The sequence below is a fragment of the Pongo abelii genome, chromosome 3, assembly GCF_028885655.2.
Source record: "Pongo abelii isolate AG06213 chromosome 3, NHGRI_mPonAbe1-v2.0_pri, whole genome shotgun sequence".
NCBI lineage: Eukaryota > Metazoa > Chordata > Mammalia > Primates > Hominidae > Pongo > Pongo abelii.
The window spans coordinates 48,083,510-48,111,314 of record NC_071988.2 but is presented as its reverse complement, the minus strand read 5'-3'; the positions used below and the strand labels follow the sequence as shown (position 1 = coordinate 48,111,314).

The window sequence follows — 27,805 nt, the reverse complement described above, 5'->3', positions numbered from 1 at the left end:
TAATTTTGTAGGGTCATTTACATTCTCATTGACATCAGTTTCAGAAATGTATCTGTTGAGAGTTAATGCTGGTCATAGTGGAAAAGAATCACCTATTGCTTATTGTCAGAATACTCTTGTCATCCCTCAGATAAATTTGTCTGCTTTGAGAAGTGGATCCTGGACAAGAAAGCTGACTCATTGTACTGTTAAGTAAACAACGTGAGCTTTTCATGATGGTCCCTGAAAAGTGGGATTTCTAGCTCCTGGTGTCATTGGATTTAGAGTCATGTGCCTGCTTTATCTTTTTTTTGTTTGTTTTTTTAATTCTAACTACTTAAGCTAGGTTCACCTCATTTGAGAAAGGAGATACTTCATTTTCGAGACTAAACATTTAGTGTTGTGAGAAGTACAGCTGATTATCGGACTCATTCAGTATTTGGGTTTCACAATTTGCTTTAAAATTTTTTATTGATAAATATTAAATACATAGTTTACTAATGAGATTCAAAATCAAGAAAATCCAACATAGATGGTCACAATATTCATAGGTGACTGAGAGTATCCAAATGGGCCAGGTGACTGAGAATACGCAAACAGGCCAGAATATCTGTGTTAAATTTGACCCTCTATTTTATTAACATATCTGTCATGACCTTTCTCTGTACCTGCTGTAGTACTCATGTATAGACTCAGTCTTATAGCTGGCCCTGGGTCCTATCCTGTGCTAAGATGGGGAGTTTGGGACACCCCTAGTTCATTAGTTCAAGTGACTTACCATCAGCCCAACCTCACTACAAATTTGGATCTGACTTTGTTCTTCAGTTGTGGTATCTCGGCTACCCATTCTTGTGTCAAAGCCTCCATCTGTGATTATTGGTATCTCTTCTTTCCTGGGCCTTTCCTTATCAAACTTTGGTATTCCATTTCCTTCAAATGTAGAACCCTGCTCTGATCTTGAAGAAAATGAAGTTCTGCTGACATACCTTTTTGTTGATTAAACCCACCTCCCTAGCTGTGTGTCTATATATTTCCTGTTCATAGACTTTGCATTATTCATCTGTTTGCCAGGATAACATCTGCTGTTCTCCTGGACCTCCCTGGTGCTTTTTACCTGTTATCATATTCTCTAGGTACCGTCTTCTGCCTCTATAATTAGATACCTTATGACCTCCAACAATGCTGGTATTCAGTCATTAGGCATCCTGGCTGTAGCTCTTCTGGTAGCCCCTCTGTACTGATTGCTTAATATTTTAAATATGATACCTGACAGCTATCTTGCCTATTATAGGCATAGCCTGTGCCAGAGTCTCAAATCACTGGGTTCTGGCCTATTTCACTACTGGTCAAACTCTTAGTCTTCTTTTCTGGAAGTAACTGTTTGCAGTTGCATTGTCACATTGATAAGACAAGTTTGCTAGCCTTTTGCAGGATGAGAATGGGTCATGTCTTTTTGGTTATTCTTCCTAGTCTGTTGATGTGTGATACCACAGGACATTGCCTGTTTGATGGCATTTTTGACAATTTTAGATCTGTTAGTTGGTTTTCATTAAGCATGCTATTTTCCAATTTTTAAAATTTTGCTAAATGATTAAATTTTTAAGGGTTTTTACAGAAAGATAATTAAAGAGAAATTCATTTGAATGGGGAAGGCTGTAGAAGAGAATTTCCAAATTGTTAGACCTGTTCTTCCCAGAAGGTAATGACTTGTAAATGTCATAGAAAATCTTGTGAATTGTTTTATAAGCTGTATTTTCAGTTACATTACAGAAAGTAGTTAGTCAAGGCATTCATAAAAAATGAGGAATGAATTATTAATAATATCCATTATCATGCAATATAGTAACAATAAATACAGACTTACATTTGATACATTAAGTCGATCCTTTTTTCTTTAAAATAAGCTTTACATGATTTTGGAACAATATCTGAATGAGTAAATTTTATTATAGGGAGACTATATGGAAGAAAATAAGAAGATGATTCCAGTAACATAGCCTTAGTAATACCGTTGAAGATAAGGTTAGTAGTGTGTTTTTATGTGGAGTGCAAGGGCATTGTATTGCCATGATTTGATGTGTAGGGCTTTAGTATGGTTGGAATAGAAGTACTTGATGGCTATTATTTGTGGTATTATAATTACAGGTTTCCTTATTTATGGTGCTTTTGAAACTTTTTAATGATCACAATCAACTTTAAGTAAGATTATTGTATAGAGCCAACTGTTCCATTTTAGAAGAATAGGGTAAGGCAATAGTTCACAACCCTGGCTGCATATTAGAATCAGCCTGGGGAGCTTTCAAAAACATACACATGCCTGGGCCCCACTCCAGAGATTTTGATTCTGACTTAAGGTCTGGCCAGAGATGGCCAGCAAAGTTCAGGGTCAAGTCAGAAAGCTTAGCATTGTCAGAATGCTGAGAGTATATATAAAGTCTTTTCTGGGGGTGGAATCATCATAAAGAATATGACAGACAAATTCTTATATGTTTGCCAATTTACTAATTTACAGTGAGAAATATGCCAAGTGGATATTAATGCTGGAGTTGGCAGCCCATCCTTTGCTCTCCTTGTGGGATAAACTCATACAAAGCTAAATTATTATCAGGAGGTTGCACAGAGAGCCTGAAGATCGAAGAAATTTATGCCCTGTTCTAGGGGCCAGAATATTTATCCTTTGTAAGAACACCTTCTCCACAGCACTGTACTTAGCTGGGCATTACCTTTTTATCAGCGCTGTGTTAAGTGTTTCATTTCCCTGTACCTTACCTGCAGTAGGTGATATATGCATTCTTTTTAGTATTTGCCAGTCTGATATATATATAAAATGAAAGCTCATTGCTGGTTTAATTTGCATTTTCTGGGTACACTGTTTGAACATTTTTTCATATGCCTGTTGGCTTTTTAGACTTGCTGTTATGTGAATTGCTTATGTATATCTTTTGGCACCTTTTCTTTATTGTGTTGTCTTTTTCTTGCTATTTTGTAAGAGCTCTTTGAATGTTTTATATTTTCTGTCATCTACATTATAAATATTTCTCCAACTTTGTCTTGTTTATGGTATCATTTACCCTAAATATTTTAAATTTATATTTGATTAAATGCATTTATCTTTAAAAAATATATAATTTTGGGTTTGCTCTCTAGGCTACAGGTCTTTTCACCCCTTGATTATATAAGAAGATTCCTAATTTCTTCTAAGGTTTTGAAAAATGAATTTTTAACTTCATGTCCATCTGGACATTGGTTTTTTTGTTTGTTTGTTTTATCCAGTCAGGTTTGGAATCTGATGGACTTTGGTTTTTGAGTATAGTATATTTATTTTTTCTTTAGATGAATGGCCAGATGTTTCAACATTTTTACTAGATAATCTTTTCCCTTCTAATTTTGCCCATGTGAATTCTTACCCTGGAATGCAGGGGGTACTTTTTTTTTTTTTTTTTTTAACAATTATCTGATTTATCTACACTTATGTCTACTGAGTTGATTATTGTTATATTATGTTCTGATATAATCATATTATGTTCTGATATATGTCTTGATTATAGTTATGTTCTGATTATAGTTAATTCCAATAATATTCTTTGTATTTTTTAAAGTAATTTTTTTGGCTTTTCTTGAGTGTTTATTCTTCCATGTATACTGTAATATAGATCTATCCAATAAACCTAGACAAAACAGTATCAAAATTTTAGCTGGCTGGCCTGGTGCAGTGGCTCACGCCTGTAATCCCAGCCCTTTGGGAGGCTGAGGTAGGCAGATCACCTGAGGTCGGAAGTTCGAGATCAGCCTGACCAACACGGAGAAACCCTATCTCTACTAAAAATACAAAATTAGCCAGCATGGTGGCGCATGCCTGCAATCCCAGCTACTTGGGAGGCTGAGGCAGAAGAATCGCTTGATCCTGGGAGGCAGAGATTGCAGTGAGCCGAGATCATGCTATTGCACTCCAGCCTGGACAATAAGAGCAAAACTCCATGTCAAAAAAAAAAAATTTTAGTTGGAGCTGTGCTAATTAATATATTAATTTTATGAAAATTGACACTTATGATAAATCCTTCCATCTATGACTATGTCTTTCCACATGTTCAGATCTTCTTTTAGATCTTCTTTTATATTAAGAAGCACTTGTCCTTTCCTCTGTGTAAAGTCCTATGCTTTTCTTATTAAATTTATTTCTACCGATTTTATTTTTGTGAATAGAAGTTTTTTTAAATTCAATTTCTATTTCTAGGTGATTATTACTAGTTAATAAAGTTTCATATCTTTTTTAATCTTTTTAAATATTTGTAACAATGATTTAATTTTTTAATATTGCATTTACTTATAATCTCCAGGATGGTGTTGAATAGCAAGGCAAAAATCAGCACTTCAGTTTCTGTTTTTAATCGAAATAGGTTTGTTTTGAAGCCTATATTATTTGCTGCTGATGTTTGTTAAATATTTTGTTTTCTTTGTCTCTGGCTGCTGGATACCTTTAGGTATGCAGTTATATTACTTTGTTTGCTAATTGAGTGTAGGTCAGACTGCTACCGTCTTTTAAGAAGTAATCCCAAGAGTGATGGAAGGGAAAGCAGCCTAAGTTAGCAGCAGTTAACAGCCTGTTAAGATAGTAGGAGGAAGCCCCTTTCCTTCTTGTCTTTTCTCATCTCACCCTCTGAGCTACAGAGGACTCAGCCCATCTATTTCGATTCTGCTCGGCTTCATAGCAGTCAGAGAAAAGCGCTACACATCTCTATGTAGTTGTCAACCTCCCCCAGTCCCTGGGTCCAGGTATGTTTGCTGGATGAGGTCCTGCAGGATTCTGGTGTTTACAGGACTATTTTATGTTGATTCGCAGGTCCATTTCCAGCTAGAGGAGAAAAGTCAGCCACAATAGCTTTTTCACTGGCAGTGAATATTTATATCAGGGGAAGAGTGGAGAACAAAAATGAAAACAACATTCTTGTTGCTTCTTACACATACTCATGGTAGCAATATAATTCAGCTTGTTCATTTGCTAGAAGGGAAGCAAAAGAGGTTAAATTTGACCAAGATTATGACGATCATGAGTAGCCAAGTCAAGTCTAGAGCCCTTGTCTTCTGGCTCCCAGGTCCATGCACATTTTTAAAATACCTCATTATCTCTAGGTTTTTAGAATAGTTTCTTAGCTGAGCTCCCAAAGATTACCAAAAAAGCACAAGAAAATAATAACCTCAAGGAAACTATAGCTGAGTGAATAATGGATTATTTGGATGATAGGTCATTTTTCTTGAGCTTTATAATAAGTGATATTTCTGTAGTAGACTTCAAGTAAAAAACATTGGACAGATGCCAAAGATGTCATAGGACTTCTATGTTTAGAAACTCTTTTCAATAAGAATAGTTGAGGATAAATAAACATTTTAGGGACAGCTGTCCAAAGAACAAGCAGAAGTAATAATTTTTCTGTCCATTGAAATGGAACCAGAAGCAAAGACATTGAACTGGATAGTGAAGGAAAATGATTTCATTTGCACAAAATAGAAACATAAAGTATTTGGGAATAGAATTAATAAGAATTAGATCTCTCCTCTGAAGGAAAGTATACATTTTTTTCTCTAGGTACACAAAAGAAGACGAGTTAATGGAGGTGTGTCAGATACTAGACAAGAAGTTTTATAATATAAAGATGTCAAGTTTTTTTCAAGTAAGTTTGTGAAGGCATGCATAAGCTTGAAAGTATGAGTGACAATAGCTGAAGATGGTGAATACATAGGAATATTCATCTCTACAAATAATAAAACCTATTATAAAGCTGTAACAATAAAAAGTCTGGTACTAACACAAACACAGATTTTTAATGAGCAGAGTAGGAAGCCCAGAAAAGCATATTTGAGTATGGATTTAGTTTATGATAGTAAAATCAGTGACAGAATTTCAGTAAGTGAACCCAAGAGAATTGATTAAATATTGAGGAAAAAAAGATAAAATCTTTATTGCGTATCAGTAGCTCAAATAAGTTACAATTGGATGACAAATTTAAATGGAACAAATAAAGCGTACTTAAAAAGAGTTAAAATATAGGTAAGTAGTTAATCAAAATGGGGAAACTTTTTTGCTCTTTTTATGCAAATGAATTAGAAGATATAACCATAATATTAGATTTGGGAAATATTTATTTTAAGCAAACAGTATGATAAGAATTTGGACCTTTAAAGGAGAGAAGAATCCATCCGCATTTGGTAATTATGGAAGAAATAAAGTTATTGATGGGAAAGTTCTTAGCAACCAAGATGCAAGTTTGTGTTCCAGTGCTGCCACTCCCACATGACAGTAGCTTTAATTTGGAGTCAGTTTCTTCATCATAAATGCACTATAACTAGGAGTGGTATTCTGGATCTAATTCCTACAAGCCAGTTGTTAAGCCATTGGTGGCTTAAGAGCCTCTGGGGTGTGAATATTTATACCAGGGATATTGGCAAAAGCTACAAATTGGGACCCTCTCCCCTGCCTTTTGTTTTCTTTTGTTTTTAAGGAGCCATTTACCAGCATATTACTTGAAATAAGAATAGATTTGTTAGACTAAAAAGATAATATTTTATATATTAAATTATATTTTGTTCCCATTGGAAATTAACAGCATCTGGTATGCTTTTCACTAACATAGAGGAATTCTGAGGTATCCTTGCCTTCTAAAGTCCACTCTCTGCTCTTGATAAGCTATATCTGTGCATCAAATGATATTTTTTGATTACACCTCTCAACACACACAGCATACACATTACTTATATTTCCTTTTTTCCTCTTCACAGTAGTTGCTTTCAAATGTACAGTTTTCCTCTGGATAGGTAGTTGAAAGGTCTGGTACTGTCACCAATTCAACTGGCCTCACCAGAAGTTGAAATTTGCTATTTGCTATTATTCCCCAATACTGATTTTGTTTTTTCTGTTTACTACTTTTAATCTGTCTACCATATAAGCTGATTAGTGTTTTTGACATTTTCCTTTTAATTGACTTATAAACTGTTTCCTGTCTTTGAGTGATCCAAGTATGTTATTGTTTTAAGCTCCAGCTTGAGCTGTTTTTTATTTTCACTTTTCCCAGGCACTTTGGTTCTGGCTGACAGGGATAGGATAGGCTTGTTATTCTTTTCTTTGGCTTTTCTTTTGTAAGTTAATCAGCTTTATTTTTTAGCATAATTTCGGGTTTATGGAAAACTTGAGTAGAAAGTAGAGAGTTCTCGCATACCCTCTCTGCACTCCCAATTTCTGCCTTTTAGTGTGGTATGTTTGTTACCATTGATGAAACAATATTGAAACATTATTATTAACTAAAGTTTACATTCCAGTTAACTCTTTGGGTTGCACATTCTGTAGGTTTTGACAGATGTGTAATGACATGTATCCACCATATACTATCCTACAGAGGAGTTTCACTGCCCTAAAAATCCTGTGTTCTGCCTATTCATTGCTCCCTTCTCCCAAGCCCTGGTAATCACTGATCTTTTTCTTGACTCTACAGTCTTTTCCAGAATGTCATATAGTTGCAGTCATACAGTATATAGCCTTTTCAGATTGGCTTCTTTCACTTAGAAATATACACTTAAGATTCCTTCATGTCTTTACATAGCTTGATAGCTCATTTCTTTTTAGCACTGAATAATATTTCACTGTCTGAATATATCACAGTTTATTTATCCATTCACCTACTGAATGACATTTTGGTTGCTTCCAAGTTTTAACAATTATGAATAAAGCTGCTATAAGCAATCATGTGCAGGTTTTTTGTGGACATACATCTTCAGCTCCTGTGGGTAAATACCAGGGAGCATGTTTCCTGGATCATGTGGTAAGAATATGTCTAGTTTTGAAAAAAAATAACCAAACTATCTTTTAAAGTGTCTGTAGTATTTTGCATTCCCATCAGTAATTAATGACAGTCCTTGTTGCTCCATGTCCTCACCAGCATTTGGTGTTGTCAGTTTTGGACATTAGTCATTCTAATCAGCATGTAGTAGTGTATCATTGTTGTTTTAATTTGCAATTCCCTGAAGACATATGAGGTTGCACATCTTTTCATATGCTTATTTGCCATCTGTACGTCTTCTGGTAAGGTGTATTAAATCTGGTGCTCATTTTTTACTTGTGTCGTTTGTTTTCTGGTGGTTGAGTTTTAAGAGTTCTTTATATATTTTGTAAACCAGTCTTACATCAAGTATGTATTTTGCAATTTTTTTCTCCCAATCTGTGGCTTCTCTTTTCATGCCCTTAATAGTGTCTTGCAGAGCTCGAGGCTTCATTTTAATAATTTTTTTCCCTGGATCATGGTTTTGATGTTTATCTAAAAAGTCACCCTCCAAACCCAAGATCACTTAGATTTTCTGCTATCTTCTAGGGGTTTAATAGTTTTGCATTTCACATCTAGATCTATGATCCATCTTCAGTTAATTTTTGCAGAAGGTATAAGTTCTGTATCTAGATTTTTTTTTTTAAACATGTGAATTTCTAGTTGTTCCAGCACTATTTGTGGCAAGGTCTCCTTTCTTCATTGAATTGCCTTTGCTACCTTGTCAAAGATCAGTTGATAGTATTTGTGTGGGTCTATTTCTGGGCTCTCTATTCTAAACCATTGATCGGTTAGTCTATTCTTTAATCAGTACCATACTGTCTTGATTACTTTTTTGAAGTCACGTCCTGTCAGTCCTCTGACATTTTTCTTCTCCTTCAATATTGTGCTGGCTGTTCTGGGTTATTTGCCTTTCCATATAAACTTCAGAATAAGCTTGTTGATACACACGAATTAACTTGGGGGGTAGGCCTGTTCTCTAAACTAAAAATTTTGTGTTTGCTTTTTAAAGTCAGATTTTTTTTTATTATACTTTAAGTTCTGGGATACATGTGCGGAACATGCAGGTTTGTTACATAGGTATATACATGCCATGTTGGTTTGCTGCACCCATCAACCCGTCGTCTACATTAGGTATTTCTCCTAATGCTATCCCTCCCTTAGCCTCCCACCCCACAACAGGTCCCAGTGTGTGATGTTCCCCTCCCTGTGTCCCTTTATTCTCATTGTTCAACTCCCACTTATGAGTGAGAACATGCGGTGTTTGGTTTTCTGTTCTTGTGTTAGTTTGCTGAGAATGATGTTTTCCAGCTTCGTCCATATCCCTGCAAAGGACATGAACACATCCTTTTTATGGCTGCATAGTATTCCATGGTGTATGTGTGCCACATTTTCTTTACTCAGTCTATCATTGATGGGCATTTGGGTTGGTTCCAAGTCTTTGCTTTTGTGGACAGTGCCACAATAAACATACGTCTGCATGTGTCTTTATAGTAGAATGATTTATAATCCTTTGGGTATATACCCAGTAATGAGATTGCTGAGTCAAATGTTATTTCTGGTTCCAGATCCTTGAGGAATTGCCATACTGTCTTCCACAATGGTTGAACTAATTTACACTCCCACCAACAGTGTAAAAGCATTCCTGTTTCTCCACATCCTCTCCAGCATCTGTTGTTTCCTTACTTTTTAATGATTGCCATTCTAACTGGTGTGAGATGATATCTCATTGTGAAGTCACAGATATTTTTTACTTTTGTTCATGTTCCAAAGCCTTTACCTTCTACTTTTTCTTTTGTAGGTAATCATCAAAATTTTTATTATTAGCCAATATGGTGTATAAATAATAATTATTGTAATACTAAGCAATTGTATGTTATGTAAAAATTTCTGTTATATAAATCTATGCATAAATATATGCATATAATATGTGTGTACATATGTAAGTTTGTGGCTATGAGGTAGTAGCCCAAAGATTCTTTTTTTAAATCCTTAAAGACCTCTGGGGGTGAGGAAGCTAGAGGCAGCTTCCACAGACTTCAGTGTGGTTATTTTAGACCACATCTACCTGTAGGGATTTTGAAATACCCCAATTGTTGAGAACCAGTGTGTATTTTGAGGGCTGTTACTATTCAGAATGTTGTGTGTAAAAACATAATGGAGTCAGAAAAAAGCTGAGATCTGCTGCTGTAATGAGCTCAAACACACCTAATTGTAAGAGTTATACATTATTTCTCTTCTCACTTGTCTCTTCTTTTTGACTGAATTTAAATTTATTTTATAATGGTTTAGGAGTCTCATCAGCATGAAAAAGACAATTGTTTTATTAAATATACTAAATACAGTGCTATGGAGAGCGTAAGCCATCCAAAAATACTGATATTTAGTTTTTATTTGAGCTTTATTTAAGAGACAGAGCAGGAATGCTAGCTTTTAGATTCCCAAATTTTAACTATTCAGGTCCTGTTTATTCTTATTATTAGCAGTTAGAGTTTAGTAGATTTATATTCCAAGTATGTTTAATACGACATGGGGTTTTTCCAGTTTGTAATTCAATGCTTGAATTGCAATCTTCAGAATTATATTAACAGTTATGTCTTCCTTCTCTCATAGGCTTACATAAATCTTTCAAAATTTTGGGTTAGCATGTAGAGAAATATTACAACTTAGAATTATAAGGTATTTAATGCAAGCAGTCCGGTAATAACAAGTTAATCTAGTTATATGGAAGCTAGCTTTTCTTCTTCTGCTTGGAGTGATCATCCCTGTTTCTCTCCTATTAGCAGAAAATGAAAAGAATTCACATATCTTTACCAAGGCTGAACATTATGATGAAATATAAAGTTGAGGGGGACAACTTTGATGGATGAAAAATGTTACCTGATTTTTATTTGTGTTTAGAATATTAATGAAATTAAATATTATTGGCCTCCTCCATTTTATTGTTTGTAGCTTGCTTGTTCATGTCCTTGTCCTTGTTTCAGTTTGGGGGTGTGGGTGTTTTTCTAGTCGATTTTATCACAGCTTTGTGTGTAGAAACAAAAGTGATTAACTGTGTGTTTATTATATGCCCACATATTTTTTCCTGCTGTCTAATTTTACTTTGGTTTTATATACATACTCTTAGGATCTTTACTCACCTAATGCTGTATTTTGAACACTTTCCTGTGCCATTTGGTATTTTTTGATAATGTAATTTCAAAGATCTGTTTAGCATTCTGTTTATTAGATTATAAAAATAATTTATCTTGAATAAAATAAAATTTGAAATTTATTTCGAAATTTCAATCAGTGGATCTGTTCATTGTTACTTTTTTATATTAATAATTTCAACATTTATTAAACACCTACTAAGAAACAAAATTTAAATAAATTATTTAATCAAAAACATGTTTTTTTATAAAAATTTGAGTTATCAAATGAAATATTTTTATCTTGACAGATAACTTGTAAATAAAGGTTTTCCTAAAATTTTTGGCTTTATAGGCAAATTTTTTAATGTATGCAATTATGATACCTAGGAATATTTGGTTATGCTTTATTTTTAAGAAAGTAGAAGACAGTAAAGGCAAGTTATTTGTGAAGTCATTTTAAGTAAAGTTTTTTTCTTTGTAGAAAAAATGTTTAAAGGCTAGAATGTCATTTTAAAAGTTTTTACTTTGTTAAAATTTAGAATTGAAGTACCTAGGTTAGTTATAAGGTTCTTGTTTAGTTACATTTACTGTAAAGTTAAAGCTGGAGAAACTTTATAACTGTTATGACCTTATGAATCTTAATTAAAGGAAAAGATATAGTCTGTAACCACTGCCTTAAGTTAAATTATGGTCCTCTTAATGATCCAAAATAATTTTTTAAAAATTAGAGAGCTCTTCTTTTTTCCACAATGACATTTGTTAACAGATTCCCTCTTTGATAATACACAATGTTGGATCATGAAACAGAGTAAACAAACAGGTCATTGTTTAAAATAATGTACACTGTGTTCAAAGGGCTGTGAGTTTTTGTTTTGAGTTGTTACATAATTTTAGTTCTAGAATACAGTACATAATGTATTTTAACTTGATATGATACAAAGATATTTATTTTAGATAGAATATTACCAGTTTGTGATACTCTTTAGATTACTTTTACAGATTTGTGTATTTTGACCTATGTGTGGTAGAGCAAGTTTTTTTTAATTTGACAAAAATTTTTTAATAAGTTTTGAATTTATGTATTTAGAACAAATTTATTATCCTATAGTTATATAAACATAGACACAAACACAGGAAATCAGTGTTTAAGTAATTGTGTTCTGCTTCCTCTTTCAAGGAAGGGGTTCAAGGGCAGTCTCTGGAGTTCAGCTTGAGGTAAAGAAGCACAAACTTGGAGATTCTCCCTGAATATTCTAAGCCAAAAAAGGCAACATAAGCTAAGTTAGAGGATATGGGATCGATATGGACATGACTGGAAAACTTGTATGTAGGAAGCCAAGTAGGCTGCCCAGGCAGTCAGCAGAACAGAGCAGGTGAAGCTGCACAGCATGCAGTGGTGTGTCTTCTTTTGGGGCCAAGCCTGGTGCAGCTTACTATTTGCCAGCACCGTGTCATCTCCACCTGAGTAAATGGCACCACTGTCCTTTGAGTGATTCAAGTAAAAATGCTGTGAGTCATCGTTAATTCCTTTCTGTCACCTCACTGATTAATCCACTAATATATGACAAGTCTCAAATACTTTTCTTTTTTTCCTGTGCTGTTGCCATCCTCTTAGCCCAAGCTGCAATTATCTCACCTGGATTTCTGTAATGGCTTCCCTGGGTCTACATTTTCCCTCTTTCAATCCATTCTCCAGAGGTGCCAGAGAGATTTTTATAAAAGAGAAAGCCAGATCCTATCCCTCTCCATATTAATGCTTTCCACTGAATTTTAATTGCATTTGGAATGAAATCTAATTTTCTTACAAAGTTCTTAAAGATCTTATGTGACTTGCTCCCTGACTACTGATTCTGACCTTATCTCATATCCCCTTCCACCTCTGCTTCTTCCCTTGAGCTCCAGCCACACTGGTCTTTCTGTGTTTTAAGCATGCACATTCAGTCTTATGTTTTCTATTCCTGGTGCTTTGTCTTGCTCCCTCATTTTAAAAATCATTTAGGCCTGAGTTTAAGTGTAGCTTCTTCAGTGAGGTCTTCACTGAGCATATTTTCCAAAGTAGTGTTGTTTTTCAGTTCCCCAATCCCGTACCTGTTTCATTTATTCACACCTGTTTTATTTCCTTTATTGCATTTGACTATCTGATTAGAATCCATTCATTCATTCAGAAAATACTGTGTACCTAATCTATGCTAGGCATTGTTCTGGGTACTTGGGATTTACCATGAACAACAACAAAAACCAAAAGAGAATTCCTGTTCTTATATTCACATTAGTAGGATAGAGAGAGAAACAGTACGTAATATACATGATATGTAATTAAATTATAAATATGTTAGTATGTTAGAAATAGACAAAAGTGAAATAGACAAAATGGATTATGGTAGAGGAGATTGGGAGAACTGGTTGAGGGTTAGAGGCAGCTTACAAATTAAATAGGGTAGTTATGGTAGACCTCTTGAGTTGATTTATTAAAGTAGAGTTCTTTTGTTTCTTTTACTTTTAGCTTCAGTGACAGTCAGCAAAGTGAATAAATACTGTGCTTCTTCCAACTTTCATTCCACTTGGGGAAAAAAAAATATCGTCATGTCAAACATTACGATTGACCCAGATGTCAAACCTGGTGAATATGTCATCAAGAGCCTCTTTGCAGAATTTGCTGTTCAAGCTGAAAAGAAAATTGAAGTTGTAATGGCCGAACCCTTGGTGAGTACAGCTGACCTATAAATCTGAAATATTTTCTTGACTTTTGTATTAACCGCTATAATACAGATTTTTCAAAGGAAATAATATACTTGAAAAAAATATTAAGGGATAGTGGTGATGTAGAAAGCTGCACTGACTTTAGAATCCACTTTGGTAAGTTGCTGCAGGTCGCAAAAGAACAAAAAGGAACTTCAACAGTGGGAATTGTGGAAACACATAAAACATAGGAAATAAAGGAAAATTAGGATATAATGTGAGTTAACACTAAGATCACAGCCAAACTTATAATAAACAAGAGAACATATTTTACATGTATATTGTATGAGACATACTTGGAGAATGTGAGAAGCTCTATTTGATTAGAGCCCATGATGAGGAGGAGGGAAGAGAAAGACTGAAAACAAATACATGGGTCAGTTTCTGAAGAGTTGTAAATGCTATTGTGATGGATAATATGGTGGTTGAACAATAGAGGGAGAAGACATTGAGAGCAGAGACTATTTAGTTATTGTACATAGTTCAGGCTGGAATGAAAGGGGTCTTGAACTATGGTGTTAGAAGTAGAAATGGTTGCAGAAGAAAGTAAGAAATAACAGAAGTAAAATCAGTAGCACTTGACAAGTGACTAAGTAGGGGGCATTTTGAATGAAAGTTAAGGGTTAAAGATGCTCTGGCGTGTTAGTAAAGATGAGAATATATTTACTTTGGTAAAGTACACAGGAATATCTTTGGGTAGAAAAGGTGGATAAAATAATTTTTTGTTTGTGTACCTTAAGCTTGAGATACTGGTGATCTCACCACATGGAATTAGTTGCTTGATTGGTAGTTGGAAATTCTTTTTGAGAACTCAAGAGATGGTAACTAGAAATACAGATTTTGATGTCATCTATATGAAGGTGTAAATTGAAGCCAAAAGAGCAAATGATGATTTCAAGGGAAAGAAAATATAGAATTATTATTGCCAATAACGTAGAGCAGCAGAGTACAATGAACATTAGAGAAGTGGTTATTGGATTTGGAAATAAGCAGAAATAAAACAGAACAGTTTTACCTTCTTGATATAACTACAGGAAGTAACTTTGACTCTCTGCCACCTTAAATAGGTGACAGTTTAGGTTACTCTTTGGGCTGGAAGGAAGTGGGTATGTGATGTACTAAGAACACAGTGTAGGTTCGATGTGGGAGGTTGGGAATGGAGAGGAAGGCGAAGGATGTAACAGCTGAAACTCACTCCTTACACAACTAAATTAGGGATAGCTGTTCACCACCAATTTCAGATTCAGAGGGTTTGTTACGGCGCACTGAGGAGTTAGGCACAATAATTTATTGGCTTTAGAACCTGTATGCTTACTCAGCCTGTTATAGTTCCTTAGAAGGATGAGACAGGAAAACAACAGAACGGAGGATAGGGCAGGAAGAAAGTTGAAGGAGATATTGTCAATGCTCTTATTTTCTTAGTGAAGTAGCCTTGAAATTGCTGTGAAGGTGAGTTTCTTCTCAATGATTAAGTAGAGAAAACTACTCTGAGGAAAGCATCTATGAAATAATATGTTCTGGGATCTAAAACATAATAGCCAAATGTATATTTCAAAACTGTGCAGATGTTTATATTCAATTTAAATCATCCCATGATTGCTTTCCACATAACAAATTGATTTTTATACTAATGTATATATATTTGTGTATGTTGTATAATGTATATATAGTATATATATAGACAGCATATATATTATTAATATAAGGTTCTGTTTTAGAAGTAAGGATTACAAATGCCTATAGCATAAGTTCATGATTATAAGATTTGATTATAAATATGCTTAAACTACAAAATGTTAGTTTTCTTTTTCAATGGTCTCTGAATTACATGATAAATTACTATACTAGTCTACTTAAACAGCATACAGTAAGAAAGGGAACAATTTTAAACAAATTGAAGAATTTATTATGGAAAATGTCAAACATATATAAAACTAAAGATTATGGTATAATGAACACTTAGGACCCATCACCTGGCCTCAGCAATTTTCAAGTCACACAGCACATTTTAAAAACACTTTATTTTATAAAATGTTTTATAGTAGTATCATGTGATACAGTCCTACCAGTTCTCAAATTTTATATATATATTTATATATTTGAGATTTTGTGTGTGCGTATATATATATATATATATATTTTTTTTTTTTTTTTTTTTTTTTTTTTTTTTTTGAGAGACAGGGTCTTGCTGTGTCTCCCAGGCTGGAGTTCAGTGGTGCAATCTTGGCTCACTGCAAACTTCGCCTCCCAGGCTCAGGCAATCCTCCCACCCCAGTCTCCTGAGTAGCTAGGACTACAGGCATGCACCGCCACACCTGGCTAATTTTTGTGTTTTTGTAGAGATGAGATCTCACCCAAGCTGGTCTCAAACTCCTGGGCTCAAGTGATTCACCTGCCTTGGTCTCCCAAAGTCCTGGGATTATAGACCCACCACTTCTGGCCATATTATATATTCTCATTCCAAACTTCCCATATATTCCCTCTAACTTAGTCATCTTCCCCTAAGCTAAATGAATATTTATTTTACTGTAATAATTTTTACATACTTTTAGATTATGATGATATCATGTTATAGTTAATTGCTTATATGTTTATCTTCTCCGATGTGAGTTATTTGATACCAGGAACCAGGTCTCTCATCTCTGTATCTGCGGCACTGCTTGTGGTGGTGGGTACTCAGTAGAGGGTTTTTGTTAAATATTTGTATTTTAATGAATATAGCCTTAAGAAGTATTGCTGTGGTGTGTGCCTTTTGTTTTCCTAATAATAATAATAATAATGTTTTCATTCTAGCCAGAGCTTCCGATAGTTCTTTCAGAATAGCCTGATGCTATTCATTTATCTTATTAGTTAATTCATTTATTTAATAGTTAATTTTAGAGGCATCTGCTATGTAATCTGAGATTATAAAATTATGATTTATAGTGGTAAGGATTTCATTAGAACGTAGATATTTCTACTCTGCCATCACAAACAGAAGAGGCATCACTGCTTACTCTTCCTGACACACCAGGAAAACCCCCAAATCACCATCATATTTTACAGATTTTACCCCTTACACTCCTATATACCAAGATAATTTCTTCTTATCTAGAGCAGAGTGCCAGCTTTGTTTTTATTTATGTCCAGGTCTGGGTAAGTTGGGAATCCATAGCTTCAAGATTAGATAATGAAAATACATTTAATCTAATATTGTCACAGTGTTTACAATATAGCTTCAAAAGCTTTTATTGGAATTTCATTTATTTTGAAATTTATTCTGTACCCTTTTAGGTAATAATCATCTAAGATGACTCTCTGGGTTCAGAGTCACTTTAAAGAAAATAGCATCCAGGGCTTGTCAGATACAAGGAGGCTGGCCTTGCTCATGGTCAGTCAGATAGTAGGTTTCAAAGACACAAATGTGAATGGCTTTTGCTGAAAGAATTTAATCTACCACTAAAATGAGAGAATTGGCTTTTTCATTCTCATATTAGAAACCATAATAAAAGAAGATTAAGGAAGCCAAAAGACTTGAAGATTAGCGGAGTTGGATTTTTAGCCACAATTTCATTTTCATTTTAGAAGGAAGACTCAAGAAGGGCAATCGGTGATTGAAATGGCAACTTGCAGGCTATGCAATCCAATACCTTAGGTCCTTTTTTCCTAAAAGGAGATGGATCAATCCTCGGTAATAACCTAGGCATATCCGACTTTATCTGTTAATCTTTTAGATTGCTGGGGACTAGAAAAGAAGATAGAAGAAAATCCATTTACCTATCTCCTTCTGATTTAGACCTTACGTTTTGATTTAGGCCCAGCATTTTAAAAACTCTAAAATTTTCACTATTTTTTTGAGAGTATAAAATATATATATGTATCTTAAAGGGTTTCTTCTCCCTGTATGGTCAGTTTCTTCCAAACTGCATTTTTCTGCTGGTTTTACCTTCTCCTCGCATGTTTATTTTAACTTGTTATATTTTAAGAATGAAACACAGTTGATTGGAAGTCCAGTGTACACAGAAGAGCCTTTTTGACAATGATCTTCTGTGTATTACTGTCAATGGACCATCCGTGTCAGATCTTTTTTGGGGGACTTGTCAGAGTCCCCAAAGAAGGTTCCTACAGTACTCTGAATGGGAGAGTTTAGGCTTTAGCTGCAAGCATTCTGGGGAACTAGACTCAGAAGATAACTGGCGTTTTTGATATTTGGTGTATATATTCTTGGTTAACCTCCCTATCTTCAGTATGGTACCTCTTCAACCATTGTATGCCCCAGTCAGCATCATTGTATTTTGCCCTTTCTTAAGAAAGGCAATGCCTCTGAAGATAAGGTGAAAGGGAGGGTCTAAATCTTTCTTAACCTTTTTGAAACAACCTTTCAACCAGCCCTCTTATTTTTATCCTCACCTTTAGCCATACTTTCAGAGTACCGAAGTTCTCCAATTCCTGAGCCTTCTGGGAAGTTCTAAAGCATCAGTTGGGTTATCTTTCCTTTACTCTCTGAGAGTCAAGCTCACTCACTTCCCTCTGGTTGTGCCTCAAGTGTCATCTTCTCTATGATCATGTTATCTGAAATTTCAGTCCCCATTCCAACTTCCTATCCTAAATCTGTCTGACATAATATACACTTCCTTTACTCTCTAATTAGACTGTTAACTCTATAAGAGAGCGAGTTGTTTTCCGTTTTTTTATGGCTGTATCTCCAGAACCTAGAACAATGTCTGGCATACTGTGAACACAGTAAATAATTTGGACGAATGAGTGAATGACTGACTGAATGAACAGACTGCCGACTTTCCCCTTTGCTTACTCAGGAGTCACCGTTGTTTGGTGAGATAATTAGTTATGGTTTTCATCTGCTTTTCACCTCCTCTCCCATCCTTTTTGTTCTTTTGTTTTAGCCCTTATAAAAATTATTTCACTGTTCTGTTTTAGGATAGAAGGTTGGCTATACAAGTGTTCAACCTGCCATCTCCAATTACAGATTACTGAAATATTTCAGTGTCATTGTTATGGTTTCAAAATTTTTCCAAAACTTCTCTTGCTTTCTCTGGAAGCTACATATTGCTGTTGGTATCCTACATATGCACTATATGTAGAATTAAATTATAAAATATAGGATTGTGAGCCTTGGAATTATTATTGACTTTTTATAGTATTATGAAAATAACACTATAATACAGTATAATATTATAAAGTATTATAATATTTTATAATTATAATATTACCATAACTTTTATTACTATGAAAATAATACTATAAAAAGTAGAAATAGTTTTAAAGGTTATATAATAAAAACATCTAATCACTGTCAACAGTTTTTAGTCTACCAGTTTTTCATGTCTGTTACTTATCCATCTCTGTAGCACCTGCCACCTTTAAAAACTTTTTATTCTTTAAATTTAAAAAATTTTAATCTTAAAAATAATTGATGTATAATAATTGCAGATCTCATGGGAGTACATAGGGATGTGGTAATACATATGGTGATCAGACCAGGCTAATTAGCGTATCCATCATCTCAAGTGTTTGTCATTTTGTTTATGTTGGGACATTCAGTATCCTCCTTCTATTATAGCTATTTGAAACTATATAATGTATTATTGTTACTATAGTCATCCTGCAGTGGTCTAGAACACTAGAAATTATTCCCCCCACTCTAGTCGTAATTTTGTATTCTTTAACAAATCTCTCTGTGTCTCTCTTTCCCCTACCCCTCCCAGCCTCTCATATTCTTTGTTCTATTTTTTTACTTATATGAAATCACCTTTAAACACACACACACACACACACACACACACGCAAATGAAGGGGAGATATATATAAAATACACATTTTTCTGTACCCAGATATTTTTATTTTAACAATCTAAATTGGAGATTATTATGTATCAGCCAATATAAATTAATCTCATTCTTTCTAACAGTCGAATATTATATATATAGTTTTAAATCAGTCTCTATTGATAGGCAGTTTTGGCCTTACCCTAGTTTGAGGCTGCTTTAAAGAAATGCTACAGGACATATTGCTGTACACACATCTTTGCATTCATTTATGTGTTAGTGTAAAGAATAATTTTACTTTTTAGTTGTTTGTGATGAGTTACATGGACAATAAACGTTTTTTAATAGTTTGTCTGTTAAAAAATACTAATATATTGAGGCCGGGCACGGTGGCTCACGCCTGTAACCCCAGCACTTTGGGAGGCTGAAGCGCGTTGATCACCTGAGGTCAGGCATTCGAGACCAGCCTGGCCAACATGGTGAAACCCCATCTCTACTAAAAATACAAAAACTAGCTGGACGTGGTAGTAGGCGCCTGTAATCCCAGCTACTGGGGAGGTGAGGCAGAAGAATCACTTAAACCCAGGAAGCAGAGGTTGCAGTAAGCCGAGATCGTGCCATTGCACTCCAGTCTGGGTGACAGTTTTTTAATATAAAAAAACTTACATATTGAAACACAGTACATCTACTTGAGCAAGCATTAGGGCATCCTCAACTACACTATAATGAACCTAAGAAGTTAATACAAAGTCCTTGATTAGTAATTTATATTTAGTGTAGTATATTTTTTCATGTTTTCTGTTCGTTTTTATTTATTTATTTATTTATTTATTTTATTTTTTTTTTTTTTATTTTTGGATAACGTATCCTTTTGCATTCAAAAATCACTTCTGAGTTCTTATGGAAAAAACAGCCCACCCCCATTTTCTGCTTCAGGAAAAGCTCTGTGAGGATGTCAAATCTTCAGAAATCTTTCAGGAAGTATGGATTTGTTATGAAACAAATAAATGTTAAACATAAGGCAACTGTGTGTTTCTGAAAAGTTTATCACTCTCTCTTCTTCTTCTAGTTGGCTGTAACTGTGTTGAATAAATATGCTACATGAGTAATAAACTACTTGAATCAGCAGTCCTCAAAATATTAAAGCTCTTTAGACTTAATATTTACAGTGAAAAGAGGGGATCAAATAAGTCAAATAAGTTAGAAAGAAACCTCTTACTGTATTCCCCACCCCCAATCTTAGATACATAGTTCACATTAGGACAGTAAAATCCCTTTTTAAAAAAGGTAAGATTTTTCAGTATAGTCACTTTTAGAAACAGTGTTCTACAGGACTTATTATGGGACATACTCACTGTTTCACTGAAGTGTTAGAGCTAGTTAACTGAACATATATTAGTATATTATTGTACAGAATCCTCATGTTGCATGTGAATGGTGTGCAGTTTGATTTTAGAGATAAATGTCTTATCCTACAAGACAATTGACCAAATATGCTTAACCTGAGAGGCCCAAGTACTAAAGATGTTCCCCAAATCTCACCTTATTAAGAAAGTAAAGGTAATGTGGCTTCAGGTGTAATCAAACATTATTCTCTTAAGTTAGATTGGGAATTTTTATATTTCAGTGGTAAATACATTTGTGATCTTGTTTTCATAAAGATTAATCATACATGAGAGAAAAAAATTGGGACTACTGGATAGAGAAGCTTCATAAATCTCTATATATTTCTTGTTTATTTCAGAGAATGACTTTTTCTGTGATATGTATTTAATGTAAATTTCAATTAAAATACATGATACAGACAGTTTAGAAAATCATCCTGAAAGTCTCGACAGAAAAACCAACTATTATGTACTTATAAACATAATCACAAACATCTCTTATGAATATATATAGTAAGTTAGGGGCAGCCAGTAAGGCAAGTAGGTAGAAAGACTGACAAAAAGAATTACATCATACATGTTATTTTAAGTTAAACTAATTATAATGGTTTGTTTAATTTGATTAATTATGTTTATCAATTAGCCGATATAATTTGATTAATTGTATTGGTTAATTTTGTTTAAATTAACAGAACAAAAAACTAAAATGAAAATGATTTAATTTTTACATTCAGATAATATTTTTGTTACAGAGCGAATAGTTCTTAAGATATCTTTAAAGTTAAATATAAACATATGCATACATATATACATGTACACATATACACACACACACACACACACAGAGGTTTATTGACAAACAGATTTGACAATGAGGAAATTAAACCACCTCACTTCTCCATACCTCCTGGTTTTTGTTGAGGTATATTGTTATTTTAATGTTTTAAAACACTTTTATTCTGTAACCATAACTTTCGTGGCTATATTGTATTCTATAATTAAATGGATTTGCTGGATACCACCAAGTACTAGAAACCCCAGCAGCAACCCTTGAGTTTAAGGATGAGAACAAGTCATCTGTGTTCTTTGCAGAAAACTCAGAAAATGAAAATGAAGTTAATAATGGTATAATGAAAAAATGACTTACAATTGTGCTTTACATATTAATGTATAATATATATATATTCCTAGAGTTTTAAATTTATATGTATTAATTACCATATATACATACTTTCTTTCCTTTTATCTGTTATTCTCTAGTTTAACTCATATATTGAGAACATTTTGCTCAATCTATAAATTTATGTCTACCTGTTACTTAACTGACTACACAATATTCTAATACAGTTGTCCTTTGGTATCCATGGGGGATTGTGCCAAGACCTCCCTTGGATATCAAAATTCATGAATGGTCAAGTCCCTTATATAACATGGCAGACCTCCCTTGGGTATCAAAATTCATGAATGGTCAAGTCCCTTATATAACATGGCAAGGTATTTGCATATAACCTATGCACATTCTCCCGTATACTTTAAATCATCTCTGGATTGCTTATAAGATATAATGCAATGTAAATGCTATAGAAATAGTTGTTATACGATATTGTTTAGGGAATAATGACACAAGTCTGTACATGCTCAGTACAGATGCAGTTTTATTTTATTTTTTACTGCTTTTGATCCAAGGTTGGTTGAATCCATGAATGCATAACTCAAGGATGTGGAAGGCCAACTGCATAAGAATATACCATGACTTATTGACCCAAAGTTTTATTGTTGTACATTGACGTTGCTTCTCATTTTTTCCATTGATAGTGAATGTCCTTCTATACACCTCTTTGCAAATGTGTATATATTTTTTCCCTGGGACATATTCTTTTCTTGGGTCAAAGAGGAGATTAAATTAGAAATTACGTTTGTATTGTTCAGGGTTCTCCAGAGAAATGGAACCAATAGGGTGTGTGTTTGTATGTATGTAGAAAGAGAGATTGATTTATTATAGATTACAAGGAATTGGATCATATGATTTCAGAGGCTCAGAAGTCCCAAAATCTGCAGTCAGCAAGCAGGGGACCCAAGAGAAACAATGGTGGAGTTCCAGTCTGAATTTGGAGGCTTGAGAACCAGGAGAGCCCATGGTATAAGTTCTAGTCTGAAAGCCAGCACATTCGAAACCCAAGAAGAACTGACGTTTCACTTTGAATCTGTAGGCAGAGAAAGACTGATGTCCTAGCTCAAGTCAGTCAGGCAGGAGGAGTTCCCTCTTACTCATGGGAAGGTCACCTCTTTTGTTCTGTTCAGGCCTTCAGCTGACTAGATGAAACCTACCCACATAGGGGAAGGCAATCTGCTTTACTCAGTCTCCTGATTCACATGTTAATCTCATCCACAGATACTCTCACAGACACATCCAGAATAATGTTTAATCAAATATCTGGGAACCCCATGGCCCAGTCCAGGTGACATGTAAAGTTAACATTACAATATCCAGTGTCCATCTTAACTTTTGTTTGTCCAAGATTTTCTTTACTCCCACTTTCTGTCAACCCATTGCAAGATAGCATCATAGTCCATTTCTTCAGTCTCCTGTTTTCTACTGGGGGGAGCCTCTTTATGTACCAGTGGTGATCTTTCTATATTAATTTTAGACAGTGATCTAGACTGACCCCTTTGGGGCATTTCTTCATACAAGCAAGAATGAGTACATGTACAGATGAGAGAGGGTAGAGAGACTTTTAGTATCTATTATGCCCTCTGGACTCAGTGGTTGAAGGACAGAGGGTCTTAGCTTTCCACAGTGAGTTCCACCACGTCTTCTGTGTTTTGTAGATACTACTTGCCCATAGAAGGAACTCAATATTTGTTTGTTCAGTAAAAAAATCAACAGATGGAAAGTTAAAAAAAAATTCTGGTATGTGATAGGAGAGATTGTTCTGTGCTGAAGCGAGATATACCACTAAATCAGAACCCTCTCCTGATATCAGTTAAATTAATAAGAAGCCGTCATACTGGAAGGTTACCTCATGAAAGTATTGTACTGGCAATATACTATTTATTTTTAATGAAATACTCTTTCTTCTTGGCTTCTGTGATACCAAGCAAGTTCAACTGGCACAAAAGTTTATGCAGTAACAGCTTTCCATCCTCAGGCCCCAACTTTTACCTCTTCTAACTATCAAATTTCTCTCCCCACTGGTAAACACATGGTTCTTTTATATATACATACAGAATATATCTTTACATACATATATAAGGGGTACTTTATATTACTAGCCAATGTAAGTGAATGTGTATATACAATATATTATACCCAAAGTATTTCTTTGGTTTTTTTTTTAACTTATATTTCTCTTACGAGTGAGGTTAAGTATTGAACAGATATTTAAAAGCCACAAGCTTTTAAACAGAACAGGCATATTGCTGATACCAGTATTTGACAACCACCTTGTTTTTTCAGATAAGAAAACTGAAGCACAGAGACCATAAGGCATCAGCCTATGGTCATTCACTTGGTGGTAGTCAGGTCGGAGGTCACACCAAGGCCCTCTGGCTACTGATAATCTCTGTACTAGGCTGCTTTTCAGTAAACTCTTGAATGAATGAAAGAAAGAACACATGCTGTTGACTTTTAAACTTGAATCTAAACAAAACCTATGTTGAACTTTAAGTTTGTAATCTAAGAACTATCAAACTTAAACTTGTTTCAAAAGGAGATGATGAGCACAGCCACTTTCTTTGGTATGGAGAGTATCACAGTGAGAGCCTTGCCTCTGGAGCCACACTTAAATTAACCATGTGACTTTGGGCAAAGAGGAGGCTTATCTTTCTTTAAAACAATCTAATAACAAGTGAAAACAAAAGCAAAACCAAACGCACAAATCTAAACTGTTTATTATGTAGAAGATTTCTAATGTTTTATATTTGTGCTGTATTTTAATTTTTAATGTCTTTTTTTTTTTTTTAAATCGTAGGAGAAGCTATTGTCCAGATCTCTTCAGAGGGGTGAAGATCTTCAGTTTGATCAGGTATGACAATTTTGGGAGAATTTTTTTTCCCCTGGAAATAGTGTTCATCCTAATAGTCTGGCCCAAATGTATTCAATATTAAGGAATTCCTTAATTTCTATATATCCTTGTATGCTTAATTCATTCTAGATTTGATAGTTTTTTTAAATAAGTAGTATAATGAGCTGTGATTAGTTTCACTTCATTTAGCATCTTACAGCTTTTCATTGTTAATCTCTTTAATGTACCTTTCACATTTTTCATTTTCAGTTACATCCCTCAGTCTTTCCTTCTGTATCAATTGCCACACTTTTTACATAATAATATTTTACCTTTTAACATTTATTTATTTTTCTGTGGGGCTCTCAATCTGCATGTAGAATGCCGGTGTCTAACAACTCTTGTGCTGATCTTCTAATGTTAATTCTTCCTTTTGCTTGGATTAAATGTTGGATCAATTTTGTTATAAGTATTTTAATATATGGTGGTTATTTTTAAAAACCAGTAATTTAAATTAGCTTTCTTTACTATCTAGTATTCCTGGGACACTTTACCCAAAATTATATATCTCAGAAATAGAGTTTAATGTTCATATCAGGCTAATTGACTAAATAAAGAAGAGTGGTTAGAATTACTTGGTGGAGACTTAACAAAATACTGTGTTCCTGGATCCACTCCAGTTCTGCCGAAGCAGAATCACTGAGGGTGGTGCTCTGGCCCCTGTATGTACAACAGCTTCCTAGGTGATTCTGATACATACATTTAGTAAATAGCCACTGATCTAAGAAGAAACCATAAATAGGGCAGTAAGACCTCTGTTACGATAAGACTATAATAAGATCACCTTATACAGTGCTTTTCAAGTCTCATGCCACTACAAAAGTTATTTAGATTATTCACATCTTGAATCCATGTCACTAATCAATCCATAATCAGGATTTGAAATCTGATTAAACAACATTTTAAGGACAATTTCCATTTTTATTGTAAATGATTAATAAACTATAAATGATTGTGCCTCATAGCTTGATTTTTTTTGGAAGGCTGCTCACAGTAAAAAGCTCTGTGTGGTATAAACTGTTTTGTATTTATTTACAATAGTTGATGGGTTTTTATTGTTCCTTCTTTAGATATTGCAAGGGATTTCTTCTGAGTGATAGTGTTCATTGTTAATAAAATATAGGTTTTTTAAAAGTATGGTTAAATAAAATTAGAACCTTGTTTTTACCTTAGTTTTCTGTATTAGAAACTATTTACCTGTCAAATTATGATAATTTACAATAAAAGGATTATTAAAGGAGAGTACAAGTAATGAAAATGAGAACAGCCAACAGAATCAAATAAACTTTCATTCTTTTCTGTTTTTTCTGGATGAAGTTTTATGCAGAATATGAAATAACAGGAAAATTAAATGTTCAATTTACAGAGGTGTCAATTTATCTTCTTCAGTAACTAACTCCTGCTCTAGTCATGGAACGAAAAGAGACCTTGAATATCCTGCAACCCATACTTTTTAAAATAAGTTAACAAAGTGAAGCATATTTCATTATATACTGATTTCAGAATATTAATTTTATGAGAAATGGGTTGAATCACATACAGAAATTTTTGTGAAGAGAGAAAATTGTTCTTGGGATCCTCAAGATAAAGAGTGACCTTAGGGACTGCTGATGGTAGCCTGTCCAGACAAGTTGGATTCATTCATGAAAAGAATCTGTGATGTTCACCAAGAATTCAGATCGTTTCAAGGATGCCCCAAATTTAGTAACATTTGTTCATCACAGTACACTTATCATTTATGTTGTCCTTTTATGTAGTCTAAGCCTTACACACTGTTTACATGTTTCTAACATGCTACTTTGCAGATAGCAGAGTAATTATAATTCTCCTCTTTGTCATAGCATAGTAAATTGGAGCTTTCCCCACAGTTCTTACATAAAGTAGTCTTTGTTTCTGTCTTTCATCCATGTAGTGGCAACATTTTAGAATCATTTGTTCACATGAACACATAGGAGTTGCCAGGGCAGAAAATACATGTTATTTGTAATGCTTCCCCCAAAGGTATCTGTGTATTTAATCACGGATATTACTAATGGGCATGTTTTTACACGTGTGAGTGGCATATGGAGGCAGGGAAAAGGTTGAAAGCCATTGAGCTAAACTGCGTGGATTTGGATAAAGTTTAATAGTGGGTGAAACTTAGCCAACTTTATTACTTGGCTAAACCCTTGACCCTTGCTTTAATTTTAAAGCACCTTTATTGCATTGAGTTACTGTGTTTATTCATTTCTAAATGATAGCTAATAGAACTTAGAGTGTGGTACATTCAGTGTTACAATTTATTTTCTGGTAATATCTTGTGTTTTCAGCTGATAAGCTCTATGAGCTCAGTAGCAGAGCACTGTCTCCCTTCCTTACTTCGCACCTTGTTTGACTGGTACAGACGCCAAAATGGAACGGAAGATGAATCTTATGAATATAGGCCTCGGTCTAGCACAAAGTCTAAGGGGTAAGTGCTTTATTTTACACTGTTTCACCTGGAATTAACACATTTCCAATGAAGGGGTGATATTGTTATCAACTGAAGGTTGTTATTGTTTGATTCCTAAGCAAAATGCGTTGATTACCTTTGTTACAGAGATGGTAGTAAGGGAGAAGGATAGTTCACACATAAACTCTACCTTCAAGAGAAGGTACCAGTTAAACTAGATGTAGCCCTGCAATACTCATACTGGGTATCATGCAAAAATTAGTAATACAAAAACCTATTTAGGAGTGCCATTTCAGCAGTTCAGTGAGGAGTTTTTAATAGTCATAAAGTTAAGAAAATATTCAAAGAAGTTCCTGTTCATATGGTTTATGAAGGGAGGCAATTATTGTAATACAGGAAGACTGCCAAAACCCTGTGTTATAATAGTACTATGATACTCTTCTTGGAGCTCAATTCCTAGAACTTGTTTTCTCCTCTTTCAAATTTCCCAGGATGATCTT

At 34.3% G+C, this 27,805-nt stretch overlaps 1 protein-coding gene across 18 annotated transcripts in view; it reads left to right on the top strand.

Moving 5' to 3' along the window:
- Positions 1–27,805, top strand: part of FRYL (FRY like transcription coactivator) — a 276,985-nt gene that overhangs the window by 127,230 nt on the left and 121,950 nt on the right. For 15 of the 18 annotated variants that reach the window (XM_063723410.1, XM_054553891.2, XM_063723409.1 and 12 more), the window contains 3 exons: positions 13,425–13,624; positions 24,782–24,835; positions 27,184–27,323. In XM_063723410.1, coding sequence (XP_063579480.1) covers positions 13,505–13,624; positions 24,782–24,835; positions 27,184–27,323 — 314 coding nt within the window. In that variant the 5' untranslated portion in view covers positions 13,425–13,504. Of the gene's footprint in view, positions 1–1,931; positions 2,002–13,424; positions 13,625–24,781; positions 24,836–27,183; positions 27,324–27,805 lie in introns of all 18 variants that reach the window. The other 3 variants (XM_063723406.1, XM_054553889.2, XM_063723403.1) reach the window with 1 other exon arrangement.